Source organism: Culex pipiens, chromosome 1 (genome assembly GCF_016801865.2).
Source record: "Culex pipiens pallens isolate TS chromosome 1, TS_CPP_V2, whole genome shotgun sequence".
Classification (NCBI taxonomy): domain Eukaryota; kingdom Metazoa; phylum Arthropoda; class Insecta; order Diptera; family Culicidae; genus Culex; species Culex pipiens.
In genome coordinates, this window is record NC_068937.1 from 22,677,747 (window position 1) to 22,692,790 (window position 15,044).

Sequence of the window (15,044 nt, forward strand, 5' to 3'; positions counted from 1 at the left end):
TCGCTCTCCTTCCTCTCTCTCACTAAAGATAAAATTTTACCACTCCTACTTCTCTCACTGCACTCACAGCATACTACGATCAACCAATCCGGTGCGCTGACAGCATTCTCGTCGTCTTTTTTTCTCTCTTCTCCAAATCTCAAATCAAAAAAGAAGCCGTTGGAAGCTGCGGGATAATCTCGACTTGTTCCACAAATTTGTATCAATTTGTAACATCTCGTCTTACAGAGCGGTTGGTCTTCTCCCGCGAACTAATCAGTGGTGTCGGTTTGAACTTTACATAAAAATGACAGATCAGGAAATCAAGCACCTGCGGACGCCCAAATGTGCCCGTTGCCGCAATCACGGCGTAATTTCCTGCCTCCGAGGGCACAAAAAGTTGTGCAGGTGGCGCGAGTGTTGCTGCCAGAGCTGTTTGCTCGTGGTGCAACGTCAACGGATTATGGCGGCACAGGTGGCGCTGCGAAGACAGCAGCAACAGCAAGCTGGCAGCACTGCTGGTGGTGCCGGAAGTGGTCAAGGAAGCAATGATGGTGGGGCTGCTAGTGTTAGTGGAAAAGTGTTGAACATGGAAGAGCTGATCATTCAGAAGCAGATTTACAGCCAGCAGTTGAAGGGGGTGCAGAAATCGAAGCAGGCTAGCAGGAATATGCTTTATGGTGAGGTTCTTTTTGTTTTTTTTTTTTTTTGGGTTATCAAACCGACAACCTCTAGATTATGAGTCCAGAGCGCGGTCCGATTGATCCACATGGGTGGGGGTATATTTAAAAAAAAAACTTGACCGTATCTAAGCAAAAATACTTTCTGAGAGATCAGGAAATTCTCTAAAATTTAACATTGTTGATCCCACTTTAGTTTGCTAAGACTGAGATATTAAAAAAGTATTAAATATTTAAACCAATTTCAAAAATGCTTGAGATTATTCATCTACACGTCCTTCAAATGCCCTAAACTTAAATGAAATTTTGTTTTAATTTAGAGAAAAATGAAAATTTGTGTCGGAGTCCTTTTGAAAACTAACCTGTGATTTGATAATTTTCAATCAACGATTTGCTAGAATTTATTTTTTTACTTATTTTAATCCCCGTAATATATAAATTTCGACACTTTTTAAGTGTTTCGAATGGGAGTTTGAAAATTAGGTTAGTTTTTTTTGTTAGTGACACAAGAAAATCTTAAATTTTATTGAACCTTTATATTTGAATGGCACATTCTTAATTTTTTTTTAGAAATGTACTTTCATGGGAAACATTTTACGAAAACGAAAATTGATTTTTTTTTCCAAACACGGTGCAGTTTTAATATTTATCAAAAGACATATTTTTTTTTTAATTTTGGCCATTGCTAATTTTAATTTTAAATTGTTGTACCTCTCCTCTTCCCCTCTTCTTCTTCGACATTTTACCGAAAAATAAATATTGCCAAAAATTTACATTTGCATTCAGGATACATTAAATATCGTTTATTTCTGTATTTTTTTTTTATCAAAAAGAGGTTTTTTAGACTTTTAGTATATTTATAAATTTAGCATAATTTTTAGACTTTCAGTATACAGTCAAACCTCTTTTTACGCGACCTCCTTTTACGCGAAATTTTTTTACGCGGTTTTATTTACGCGAAGAATTCAAAATAACGCGAACTCAATTTACGCGAAAAATTCAAAATAACGCGGTCCGATTCTAAACTGTCGGAAGTCTTAACCATTATGGTCATATCTTCCTGTTCAACGGGGACCACAATCAGGGTTTTTACCATCAGTAGCTTCGGTATACTCTACATCATATTGGGATGTTCTGGACAACTAAGAACATCCGGAAGTCACGAATAGAATATCTATCTGTTCAACGGGTGTTTGTACCGGTGTATCCACCATCGATATAGCTTCAGGTAGCTTCAGTGAGCCACGATGGACTCTCTGCGATCTGTTAGAATGTACGAGGTTATCCAGGAACTTCCGGAAGTCATGGCCTGGATATCTACCTAATCAACGGGGGTCTGTATGGCTATATTAACCATCGGTATAGCTTCAGGTAGCTTCAGCGGACCACGATGGACTCTCTGCGATCTGTTAGAATGTACGAGGTCATTCAGGAACTCCCGGAAGTCATGACCTGGATATCTACCTGATCAACGGGAGTCTATATGGCTATATTAACCATCGGTATAGCTTCAGGTAGCTTCAGTGGACCACGATGGACTCTCTGCGATCTGTTAGAATGTACGAGGTCATCCAGGAACTCCCGGAAGTCATGGCCTGGATATCTACCTGATCAACGGGAGTCTATATGGCTATATTAACCATCGGTATAGCTTCAGGTAGCTTCAGCGGACCACGATGGACTCTCTGCGATCTGTTAGAATGTACGAGGTCATCCAGGAACTCCCAGATGTCATGGCCTGGATATCTACCTGATCAACGGGGGTCTGTATGGCTATATTAACCATCGGTATAGCTTCAAAAGCTTCAGCGGACCACGATGGACTCTCTGCGATCTGTTAGAATGTACGAGGTCATCCAGAAACTCCCAGATGTCATGGCCTGGATATCTACCTGATCAACGGGGGTCTGTATGGCTATATTAACCATCGGTATAGCTTCAGGTAGCTTCAGCGGACCACGATGGACACTCTGCGGCATGTTGGATTGTTTTGGGTCATCCAGGAACTCCCGGATGTCATGGCCTGGATATCTACCGGATCAACGGGGGTCTATATGGGTGAATTAACCATCGGTATAGCTTCAGGTACCTTAAGTGGCCCACGATGGACAATTTGTGACATGTTAGATTGTGTAGAGACATCCAGGAACTCGTCCTCAAATACGAATGCTAGTTCTAATGGGACATTTATGCGTTGATCAGGTAGATATCCAGGCCATGACTTCCGAGAGTTCCTGGATGACCCAAAACAATCCAACAAGCCACAGAGTGGCCACCGTGGTCGACTGAAGCTACCTGAAGCTATACCGCTGGTTAAACAGATCGCAGAGAGTCCATCGTGGCTCACTGAAGCTACCTGAAGCTATACCGATGGTTAATTCACCCATATAGACCCCCGTTGATCCGGTAGATATCGAGGCCATGACATCCGGGAGTTCCTGGATGACCCAAAACAATCCAACATGCCGCAGAGTGTCCATCGTGGTCCGCTGAAGCTATCTGAAGCTAAACCGATGGTTAATTCACCCATATAGACCCCCGTTGATCCAGCAGATATCCAGGCCATAACTTCCGGGAGTTCTTGGATGACCCAAAACAATCCAACATGCCACAGGATGTCCATCGTGGTCCACTGAAGCTATCTGAAACTATACCGATAGTTTATTCACCCATATAGACCCCCGTTGATCCGGTAGATATCCAGGCCATGACATCCGGGAGTTCCTGGATGACCCAAAACAATCCAACATGCCGCAGAGTGTTCATCGTGGTCCGCTGAAGCTACCTGAAGCTATACCGATGGTTAATATAGCCATACAGACCCCCGTTGATCAGGTAGATATCCAGGCCATGACTTCCGGGAGTTCCTGGATGACCTCGTACATTCTAACAGATCGCAGAGAGTCCATCGTGGCTCACTGAAGCTACCTGAAGCTATATCGATGGTGGATACACCGGTACAAACACCCGTTGAACAGATAGATATCCTGGCCATGACTTCCGGGAGTTCCTGGATGACCCAAAACAATTGAACATGCCACAGGATGTCCATCGTGGTCCACTGAAGCTATCTGAAGCTATATCGATGGTTAATTCACCCATATAGACCCCCGTTGATCCGGTAGATATCCAGGCCATGACATCCGGGAGTTCCTGGATGACCCAAAACAATTGAACATGTCACAGGATGTCCATCGTGGTCCACTGAAGCTATCTGAAGCTATATCGATGGTTAATTCACCCATATAGACCCCCGTTGATCCGGTAGATATCCAGGCCATGACATCCGGGAGTTCCTGGATGACCCAAAACAATCCAACATGCCGCAGAGTGTCCATCGTGGTCCACTGAAGCTATCTGAAGCTATATCGATGGTTAATTCACCCATATAGACCCACGTTGATCCGGTAGATATCCTGGCCATGACATCCGAGAGTTCCTGGATGACCCAAAACAATCCAACATGCCACAGAATGTCCATCGTGGTCCACTGAAGCTATCTGAAGCTATACCGATGGTTAATATGGGCATACAGATCCCCGTTGATCAGGTATATATCCAGGCCATAACTTCCGGGAGTTCTTGGATGACCTAGTACATTCTAACAGATCACAAGGTAACCATCGTAGGTCACGGAAGCTACCTGCAATTATTACGATGGTGGATACACTGGTACAGACCCTTGTTGAACAGGTAGATAATCAGTTCATTACTTCCGGAAGTTCTTGGATAACCCAGAACATCCCAACCTGCTGTAGAATATACAGCGCAGGTCACTGTAGCTATTTGAATGACCCGGAATTACATTATTATTATTAAAAAAATATAATACTTTATAAAACTAAAAAATACTGAAAACTCTTTTTGCGCGAGCAACTCAAAATAGCGCGAACTTTTTTTACGCGAAAAATTCAAAATAACGCGAACTTTTTTTACGCGATTTTTTTTTACGCGAGAACCAAAATTCGCGTAAAAAGAGGTTTGACTGTATTTTGAATTTTGGAACTAAACGTTAAAAATAGACGCAACACTTGAAGAAAAACATTTTTTTTAAATATTAATATTTCTAAAATTGACTTAAACCAGTAAAATTGTGTGGAATTTTCAAGTTTCCTCTTATATTTTTAATTTTTTTTTCGGTAATATGGTAAGTTTCAAAGCAGAAAAACAAAAAAAATAAAACAAAATACAGTATTTTTTTAAAGTACTCAAATTTTAATAATTTGCAATATGAGTATCGAACGACTCGAAATTTTGCATGCATTTTCACTGTTTTAGAGTAAAATACCGTAATTTCTCGAAAATACTAAAATTTTTATTATTCGCAATATGGGTGTCAAACGATTCGAAATTTTGCATTTTTTTTAACTGTTTTAGTGTTTTTTGAATGAAATAGTCAATTTTTCATAAAATACCGTATTTTCTCGAAAATACTAAAATTTTTATAATTCGCAATATGGGTATCAAACGATTCGAAATTTTGCATGCATTTTCACTGTTTTAAAGTTTTTTGAATGAAATACTCAAATTTTCACAAAATACCGTATTTTTTAAAAGTACTCAAATTTTCATGATTTGCAATATGGGTATCAAACGAAGAAATTTCGAAACGTTCAATACCCATATTGCGAATTATCAAAAATTGAGTATTTTCGAGAAAATACGGTATTTTGTGAAAATTTGAGTATTTCTTTTAAAAAACTCTAAAACAGTAAAAATGCATGCAAAATTTCGAATCGTTTGATACCCATATTGCAAATTATAAAAAAATTAGTACTTTCAAAAAAATACTGTATTTTGTGATTTTGTTTGTATTTCTATTTTGAAACTTATACAAAAAAAAATATTAAAAATATAAGAGGAAACTTGAATCGTCCGTTATCGTCGATAAAATTATCGCCGATAGAATTATCGAAATAACGGTAACGATCCTGACGATAACGATAACCATTATCGTTATCGTTAGACGATAATTCTATCGAGTAACAACCTTGACATTAACCACCTTATGTTGAATTAAGTAATGTTTCATATTGTTACAGTCATGCTACTATTTAAATTTTCAAAATATTTAAAAAATAAAGTTTTTCTTCAAGTGTAGTTCCTATTAAAACAAATCTTATTTTTTTGTTGTTTATTGTTTTTAAAACGGCCTTGATTCAAAAACTCCCAAAAAGCAAAAAAATCCAAACTTTGTTTATTAGACCTTTTTTAAAACAAACTCCAGAAATGATCTAAATATAACTTCATACACTCATACAGCAATTCCATTTGAAAAGAGCCTAAACAGAAAAAAAAATTCTCCGATCGGGCTCAAAAATTTTCTGGGGGTTCCTTGGCCAAATAATTAGACCCGTATTTTTTTTGTTTGGCCATTAGGGTGACCTACGCCGTGTTAGGGTGAAAAATTTCGTAATTGAAAGACGCAACTTTTGGTACCATAACATCTACAGGTCATCGCTGAAATTTAAAAGTTATCGCAGTTTTAGTGGAAAAAGTTGATTTTTTGCCGATTTCGTCATTTTTCCGTTTTGCGCGTGGCGCGTCGAAAAACTCAGTTTTTATTTTCAAAAAATCACATCTTCGAAACGTACGGTTCGACATCGCCAGTTTTTTTTATATGTTATGTGAAATTTTCCGAGGAATCCGATAAAAATATTTTCAGACATAGGCTCTTTGGTCCTGACACGGTCAAAACGCCATTTTAAGTTTTCATGTGAATTTTTCAAATAGTAAGCAAGATTTTTTAAACTTCTTACGATTTTTCCCAAATAGCCAAACACATCACCTTTCTTTTGCGTCTAAGACAGCTAAAATCGGATGAAATGGCGCGGAGATATGATTTTTCGAAAAAAGAGGTTTTTGCAAAAAATGACGAAAATGGCCATTTTTCAGACCACCCTAACACGGCGTAGGTCACCCTAATGGCCAAACAAAAAAATACGAGTCTAATTATTTTGGCCAAGGAACCCCAGAAATTTTTTGAGCCCGATCGGAGAACTTTTATTTCGGTTTAGGCTCTTTTCAAATGGAATTGCTGCATAACTATGGATAGGGTGGTCAGATCCAATCAAAACTTTAAATTGATTGCTCAAGCAATAAAAAACATTTGTTTTTTTTTTATTGTGTCATTCAACTTATTTATAAATTATTTAAAAAAAACTACATTAAGGCCAGTAAACTGTTTTTTTTTTTATTTCACACAACAAAATCTAGGCTGATTTTAAGGTGTAAATTTACCTCTTAATGATGTAATTTTACATACATTTAAGTGTTTCAGCTTTTGCCCAGTATTTGAGGTAAAACTACAAGTTCTTCCGTCGAAAAAAATGTCTAAAAAAATTTGTGTTCGACAAATACATGTGATTTTATCCAGAAACTGTTTTAACCTTCGAGAAGTCGCGTGTTTTCGCCTTTCTTACAAGTGCCCTTACAAACTGTGTACAAAGTACACGTACGCGACCTCCGGTGGGTTAAATAACATTCACATAATTTTATTTGCAGTTCAATTTGTTACTGATACATTTAGGTAAAAGTACATCAAAAAGATGCAATTTTAATTGTCAAAATGACACGCATGACGAAACACCATAGTTGAATTGTATTATAACCCATTTCAATCCATATTCATTGTTTGCGCTCATGTCTCACACTATCTGTCCAAGCGTCGGTGGTGTAATGGTCAGCATAGTTGCCTTCCAAGCAGTTGATCCGGGTTCGATTCCCGGCCGACGCAGAATGTTTTTTAATTGTTGTTACTATTTTTGGTGTGGATCAGGGTTGTTAAAATATCAAAATATCAGCTCTCAGCAACTACAATTATCCCGCCTGAATATTCATGCCTCAAATACAACTGCTCTTCTCTCTTCATTGAAACTCTCAGCGCCGAACATAGCCGAACACGTTTTCGTGTTTACCCATTCGCGATTGACATTTTCCTTTTCTCTCTCATTCCCGCTTCCACGATCATCCTACCGCAGAAGCGTTCAAACACAAAAGCCGCCACAAAACCAATTTCGCAAACGCAGTTTAACGGGACGTCATGCGTGGTCGGCTCCTAATCGCCATCCCGCGTTCTCTCATTGCAGTTTTCGGAGATATTAAGAAACTCAGCAGTGAGAGAGCATAGTCGAGGAAAATGGAGGAGTGATAGAGAGAGAACGTCTTCGCTGGGAATCACAAGACACAAAAAGAGATCTCACAAGCTATAGTGACGGCCGCTATACTCTCGGATATTTTTGGTGCAGAGATAATCTATTGATAGCTTTTTTATCACTCATTTGCAACACTGGTGTGGATAATACGTTTTTGGATGCAAAAGCTACAGTTTTTTATCACTCTCAATAGCCGTGATCGTCTAGTGGTTAGGACCCTACGTTGTGGCCGTAGTAACCCAGGTTCGAATCCTGGTCACGGCAATGGTACATTGTCACGGATGGGGATATTTTTTTTTCTTGAGTGTCTGCGTTATTGTTTGATTTTTACGTTGATTCGTTTTAAATGTGGAATTGTATAACGTTTCAGATCACCCTCATTTTTATTACTATGTTGCATTTCTGATTTTAAAATGTTTTCGCGGAATGTTTGTATTCCCCAACTTTAAAAAAAAATTACAACAGAAAAAATCAAGAAAATGTCCGGAATTTGAATCCAGGGTAAAACTCGGGAATTCAACTAACAGACTGGTAAAATATTTTAAGTATCAAATATTGAAAGTTGCAAGCAAAGCCAGTTAAACTTTTGAAATAATTCAATGTTAATTTGTTAAGAGATATAAAATTGGTGACTAAGTTCTACGAAAAAGGATACTTTCTTTTAAAAATTACGTGTGTTTGGTAACTTTGCAAGGTTAATGTATTAGAGTCAAGTTAAATTGTAAACTTTAAAATATTTATTAATTGAACAGTGTATTTGGTGAGTGATATTTATCAACAAATAAGAAATGCGGGTAATCATTTTGTATTATTCATTTTTTATTCACTGCCTAAATCTACCCTTCCTTACATTGCTGGTAACAAATCATCAACTACAATAAAATATGTACAACCAACCCACCTCACTCGACCTTGATCGAAAACGAAGCCCCGCACGAACATCCCGTGTCCGCCTTGGGATTGTTCACAATCCTAAACCCCGACCGTATCAACTCCGTGTGAAAATCAATCGTCGACCCGCCCACATACTCAATCGAGGCCTTATCAATCACCACCCGGGCGGCACCGTCCCCGAACACCAAATCCTCCTGCTCCTCCAGCCGGTTGTCGATGTTAAATTTGTACTGAAATCCGGAACATCCGCCGCCCTCGACGACGACCCGCAGGAAGCTCTTCTCGTCGCAAATCTCCCTCAACCTTTTCACGCAACTTTCGCTCAGTTTGAGCTGCTGCTGCTCCTCGGACGAGGCCGGCGAAGTTGCGACTTGCCGCACGCAGCGAACCAACCCGAGCGGATTTCTGTTCCGGAGGGGAAAAGTTGTTAGCGACGGTTCTACACTTGGAATGCTTGAATTACTCACCGAAAAGCGGCATTTCGCAGCAGGGAGATGGAAAATTGTGCCATCCGCGACGAAGGAGTTGTTGTTTATGTCACAGCTTTGGAAAGAAACTGCGAATATTTTGATTTCACAACCAGCTGATTATGAGCTGTCAAACGACAACAACAATGCACGCGCGGCGAGAGTTGAGCGAAGTAGGCTAAATTTGAGCAGCTGGCGAACGAACTGTGTGAGCTACTCAAAGTTGAGTCGATTTTGAGTTTGAGGCGATGCTGTGAAATGCTGTGAGAGGAGAGAGGGACAAAAATAACTCTTGGATCGCGACGATGAAATGAGAGAAGAGAGTTACTGAGAAACTGGCCGTGACATTTTATTAAGCGCAAAAATGTGTTTCACTGGTTGTAAATTTGTAGAAACAAAATCAACTCCAGAGTTTTTTTTGAAAAGGACCAATAAACTATTGTCTTTCATATGTTTATAGGACCTAATCAAAAAAAACTCTAGAACTTAATCCTAGAACTGATATAATACTGTGTTAAATAAGATTGCAATTGAAAACATAGCAGTTTTTCGTTCAGTTTTCAATGATTTTTCTAATAATAAATTCCAGAAATGCTTAAAATTGTTTCAAATTTAAATTTTTCAGAAAAATAACAAACTAACTTGACTAAAATTTGAATCGACACTAAGCTAACAGGAAATTTAACTGGTTACTTTTGAAAATAACAGCTGTTTGTGACCTATTCCGCTTGTTACACATAATTGGACCCTTCGAACATCAGGATGTAACAAAAAAGGTCAATTTTACGAGCATTTCAGGGCCAAATCACCAAGCATGATTGGTTGCGGCAAAAGCTGGCGCTTTGTTTTGAAATTTCAATTTAACTCTTGGGAACAATTTCCAATATGTTTGCTAATTTTTCTCGTTTTTTAATTCTATATTCATCGGGACTGGCAACACCAGCCAGCAACAGTCAAGTGTTCGGAGCTCTTCAAACTTTTCGATTTTTTCGCCGTAATTTACCGTGATTACCCGCGAGTTTGCTGCTCCAGCATGCCAAGGGCCGGCCGTGGCCGTGGCAGTTCGAGTGCGGCCTCGAAAAACCCGCGAAGCTCATCTACCGGCAGAGTGCAGAAAGGTAAACACACCAACGCCGCATCGACCGCCATCGCGCACGGGAGCGTGCCCGGTGACGTCACCGATCCTTCATTTTTACACGTGTCATACCGTCCACGTGAGTCCCCAGTACGGACGAGACAATCGACCCGGGCATCCGGAAGCACTTCCGGCCAGCAGCAGCAGCAGCAGTCCACCAGCACTACGACAACAACCACTTCCAACGTTCCCACCAGCAACGAATTTGAGATGCTGAGTGGAGAAGAAAACAACACCGCCAGTGACAGCAGCAGTGCTAGCGACGACGATGACGATGATGAACTTGCGCGCAAGCAAGAAAAGAAGAAAAAATGCAACTCTCCGAAGGAACGACGTCCACCTCCAATTTTTGTTTTGGAAACGTTGGCAGACGATATTGACGAGTTGCTTGAGGGACTCCAATATTGTCTGAAAATTAGTAAAACTTCAGTGCAAGTTATTACGCACAATAAACAGAATTTCGACCTGGTGGTGAAGAAGTTGAAGTTGCGAAACTTCAAATTCTTCACATTTGATCCTGCAGAGAAGGTCCCAGTGAAGATCGTCCTTCAGGGATATCCGGACCGCCCGATCTCCGACCTGGAAGAACACCTGTCGGGCATCAAGGTTAAGCCTCGAGAGGTTAAGGTGCTCTCGAAATCGACAACGGTGACAGGTACGTACACCTTGTACCTCCTGTACTTCGATCGTGGGTCCGTCAAAATACAGGACCTACGGCGGATCAAAGCACTGGACGGCTTCTTCGTGACGTGGCGATTCTACACGAAGAATCCCGCCGACGCAGCCCAATGCCACCGCTGTCAAAAGTTCGGACACGGTTCAAGAAATTGCAATCTTCCGCCCCGGTGCGTAAAGTGCGGTGAGACCCACTTCACCGAAAGGTGCAATCTTCCGCGGAAAGACCAGCTGGGGAAAAACGCCCAGCAGCACAAAGCGCGCGTCAAGTGCGCGAACTGTGGTGGAAACCACACGGCGAATTTCCGTGGCTGTGCCGCGCGGAAAAAATACCTCGAGGAGCAGGACAAGAAGAAGAAAGCGCCAGCGTCCCGCAAACCTCCGAAGACTTCGAGCTCGAACGCAGCAGCAGCTGGCGGCGGAGCGGTTCCATCAACCAAACCAGCGTTCCCTCCCGGTTGGGGAGGTTCGTACGCTAGAGTAGCCGCTTCTGGCATTGGTACTCCCCCGGGACAAGCTGATGTTACCGGTGATGATCTCTTCACGCTTCCTGAGTTTTTCGCCCTTGCTGGAGAGATGCTCACGCGCTTTCGTGCCTGCCGGAACAAGGCAGAACAATTCCAAGCTCTCAGTGAGCTGATGATGAAGTACATCTACAACGGATAAGCTGTATTGTGCAGCGAAGTTTTTCGACGTCAACAGACAACACAAACTGTGATTTAGTTTTAAGCTTTTTCTATTTCTATCCTTTTCCTTAGCAAATCTCGAAGGTTTTTTTTTATTTTTTCCTTCTCTTGCCAAATCCATTGTTAGAATATCCAATTACATCTAAATGAATTAAAGTGTAAACCATAGTTGAAAGGAACTCCAAATCTCTATTAGGTTATAAGAAACACAAAATTGTAAATTGATTATTTACTAATAAACACTAATTGAATTGAAAAATTGAATTAATTCTATATTCTGTTTAATTTGGGTAAAACTTTGCCCATTTATTCCTCCTAAGCCTTTTTGCATCATTGGATTCTCCATACAAACTTGGAAGCTATCCATACAAAAGTGCTATGAACAAGTGAAAAAAGAGGGATTTTCTGAACAAGATGGTATCTTTGACAAAGTTTCAGGTTATGATTGGGGCTTTTCTGACAAAAATGAATACACGGAATTTTTTTCTCCAATTTTTCATTTCACTTTTTACCACAAAGACTTGATTTTGACAAACTTTACCCTCTTCGACTTGAAAAAAAGTTTAGTGTCAGCAATTCAGCTATAGATGGAAGCCAAGATGGAAGTATTATTTCGGCCAAATCAGTGATTTTTTTTTGTAAAACGGGAAAAGTTTTGAAAATAATCCACTCAAAACCCCGATGGTTGGTCACTATGTCGTTTGACATTTTTTAGGTAAATTACAAACTATCAGATTTTACACGGGATAGACACATACTATCAAACAAAACTAAAAAGTTGGTGTCAAACTATCGGGGTTTCATTGTACTTGAAAAACTTTCCAAAATTGATTTTCGGATGTAACAGTAAAATGGCAAGTATATACTTGATTTTGAAAGAATGCTCTGTTTTTTAGTCAAACTCAATTTAAGTCAGATTTCTTGAAAAAGACATTTCTCTTTATTTTAAAAATAGTGGCTATCTTTGACCATTTTCAAATTTTGGGATATTTCACAAAGATATATAAAAAAAAATATATCAGAAATTGTTCTCTGGCTTATCCCTCTATGCTCAAATTAACCTAGGACCAAATTGCCCTCAATCAATCGGCGGTATCTCGGAAACGTTAGATCCGATTTTCAATGTCAAATAAAAAAAAATGTGAAATTTTCTCACCTTTTTGAAAACAATGTTTTCATTTTTCAAAATCTGGACTAACATTCTTAAAGAGCTTAAAACGTGTAATTTCACCTTCTTCAAAGCGTTATTTTCTTCGGATTTTTTTTTAATTTTTCATGACACTTTTGTATGGGCAGCTCCCAAGTTTGGAGAAACCAATGATTCACTATGGCTTATTTAGACTTAAGGAATCGAAGGACAAAGTATCATCCAAATAACAAAAAAAAAAAAAAATACAATGAAAAGTCGACTTGCAATGCGATTTGACTTTGTCGAATAGTGCGAAGACATTCATTCATTCCGACGAATTTAAACTCTAACTTTTTATTCAAGCCCCCCTGCACTATGGGCTGGCAAGTGGTCAAAAATCATAAATGTTACATTTAATTTATTTTTTTCTGTGTGTGCATTAGAACTTTAACTAAACAAAAAAACTAGATTTCATATCTTAACGAGGTGTATTTACTAAAATATTATTATTTTATAACTTATTATGAAAATGATCATCAACATTGCAAACTGTTTGTATGGTAAAACGTCACGCTTTTTAAATATACAGAAATTTCATTTGAAAAGAGCCTAAACTGAAAAAAAAGTTCTACGATCGGGCTTAACATTTTCCTGGGGGTTCCTTGGCCAAAATAATTAGACCCGTATTTTTTTGTTTGGCATTAGGGTGACCTACATCTTGCTAGGGTGTTTCGAAAAATTTCAATTTTCGTAATTTTTCGCAAAAACCACTTTTTTTAAATCATGTCTCCACGCCATTTCATCCGACTTTAGCTGTCTTAGATGCAAAAGAAAAGAAAATGATTTTTGAAAATAAAAACTGAGCATTCGACGAGCCACACGCGAGAAAAAAATGAAAAAAAAAGAAAACTAGAAAAAATCATTTTTTTTTCACTAAAAATGCGTTAACTTTAAAATTTCAGCGATAACCTATACATGTTTGGGTATCAAAAGTTGCGTCTTTCAATTACGAATCCGGATTTAATCACCTTTCTTTTGCGTCTAAGACAGCTATAATTGGATGAAATGACGCGGAGATATGATTTAAAAAAAATGGTTTTTGCGAAAAACGACGAAAATTGCCATTTTTCGAACCACCTTAGCACGATGTAGGTCACCCTAATGCCAAACAAAAAAATATGGGTATAATTATCGGGTGAGTTTTCAAAAAGCCGTAAGAGTCACCGTGACTCATATTCGTATTTCTCTAAATTGCAACAAAATTCCATTTATTTTTAGTTTAGGACACTTGAAAGACGTGTAGACGAACAATCTTAAGCATTTTTTAAATTGGTTTCCCATAAGTAGGTCGAATACTGAGGAAAAAAGGCCTTGTTTAACATTGGCTCTTACGGCTTTTTGAAAACTAATCCGAGAATTATTTTGGCCAAGGAATCCCCAGAAAAAATTTGAGCACGATCGGAGAACTTTTTTCGGTTTAGGCTTATTTCATATGGAATTTGTTGTATATTTTTTTTTTTTTTGAAATAAGTTTTAGCAGTTTTCAAAAGAAAAATAAGATATTTTTTTCAAAAAGATATATTTTGTCCTTATCTCATGAAGTATTAATTGATAAAATGTTTTTTTTTTTAAATGGTTGCGGAAGGTCCAGAAAAAAATTAAAAATTTACTAATGCAATTAATTTTTTGCTTCGGTCGCATGTTACTTTTTTTTATAAATATGAATTAACTAATTTTAAGTTTAGACTGGTTCTTTGATGGTTATTGGCCACAATTTAATAATAAAAGTTGCTTTTTATTTGATCTATATTTTTTAACCGCGTTGCCATGAATTCTAAGTACTTTTTTTTTAAACAACCAATAATGCGCCATGGGGTTTCTTATATACATGGGACTTTAAAAAAAATAAACAAGAGGTAAAATATTTTTTCCAATTTGCTTGCAAATTTCTGGTTACGTGTTCACATCATTATTTTAATTTGATTATTCAGCATAAGAAATTTTGTAAATTTTATATAGAATCAAGTAAATCAACAAATCAAAAGTCGGTTATGTGGAAAGCCCAGTTCATTTAACAGGTTTTTTGAAATTAATTTTAATTCTATGGTATCAAATTATCTGGCAATATTTTTTGATGACAAATTAAGATATTTTTCGAACAAAACCTTGTTATTTATTCCTAATAATAACAGAACTTGTTCCAGTGAAGGGTTATAATTACATGAAGTTTAATTAAATTTCTCTA

At 38.3% G+C, this 15,044-nt stretch overlaps 2 protein-coding genes and 2 non-coding genes across 4 annotated transcripts in view; 3 read left to right on the forward strand and 1 right to left on the reverse strand.

Moving 5' to 3' along the window:
* The window catches only part of LOC120420187 (doublesex- and mab-3-related transcription factor 2), a 22,566-nt gene continuing 7,522 nt past the window's right edge, over nt 1-15,044 (forward strand). Inside the window, exon 1 of the mRNA XM_039583169.2 lies at nt 1-659. Within this exon, the coding sequence (XP_039439103.1) occupies nt 287-659 (373 nt within the window). The 5' untranslated portion in view covers nt 1-286. The remainder of the gene's footprint in view (nt 660-15,044) is intronic.
* On the forward strand, nt 7,324-7,395 carry Trnag-ucc (transfer RNA glycine (anticodon UCC)). The gene has a single exon. It is a non-coding gene; the product is annotated as a tRNA-Gly (tRNA).
* On the forward strand, nt 8,006-8,077 carry Trnah-gug (transfer RNA histidin (anticodon GUG)). The gene has a single exon. It is a non-coding gene; the product is annotated as a tRNA-His (tRNA).
* LOC120420190 (iron-sulfur cluster assembly 2 homolog, mitochondrial) overlaps nt 8,612-15,044 on the reverse strand; it is a 454,760-nt gene continuing 448,327 nt past the window's right edge. Inside the window, exons 2-3 of the mRNA XM_039583177.2 lie at nt 9,175-9,230; nt 8,612-9,112 (exon numbers count right to left, since the gene is read on the reverse strand). Coding sequence (XP_039439111.1) covers nt 8,716-9,112; nt 9,175-9,218 — 441 coding nt within the window. The 5' untranslated portion in view covers nt 9,219-9,230 and the 3' untranslated portion in view covers nt 8,612-8,715. The remainder of the gene's footprint in view (nt 9,113-9,174; nt 9,231-15,044) is intronic.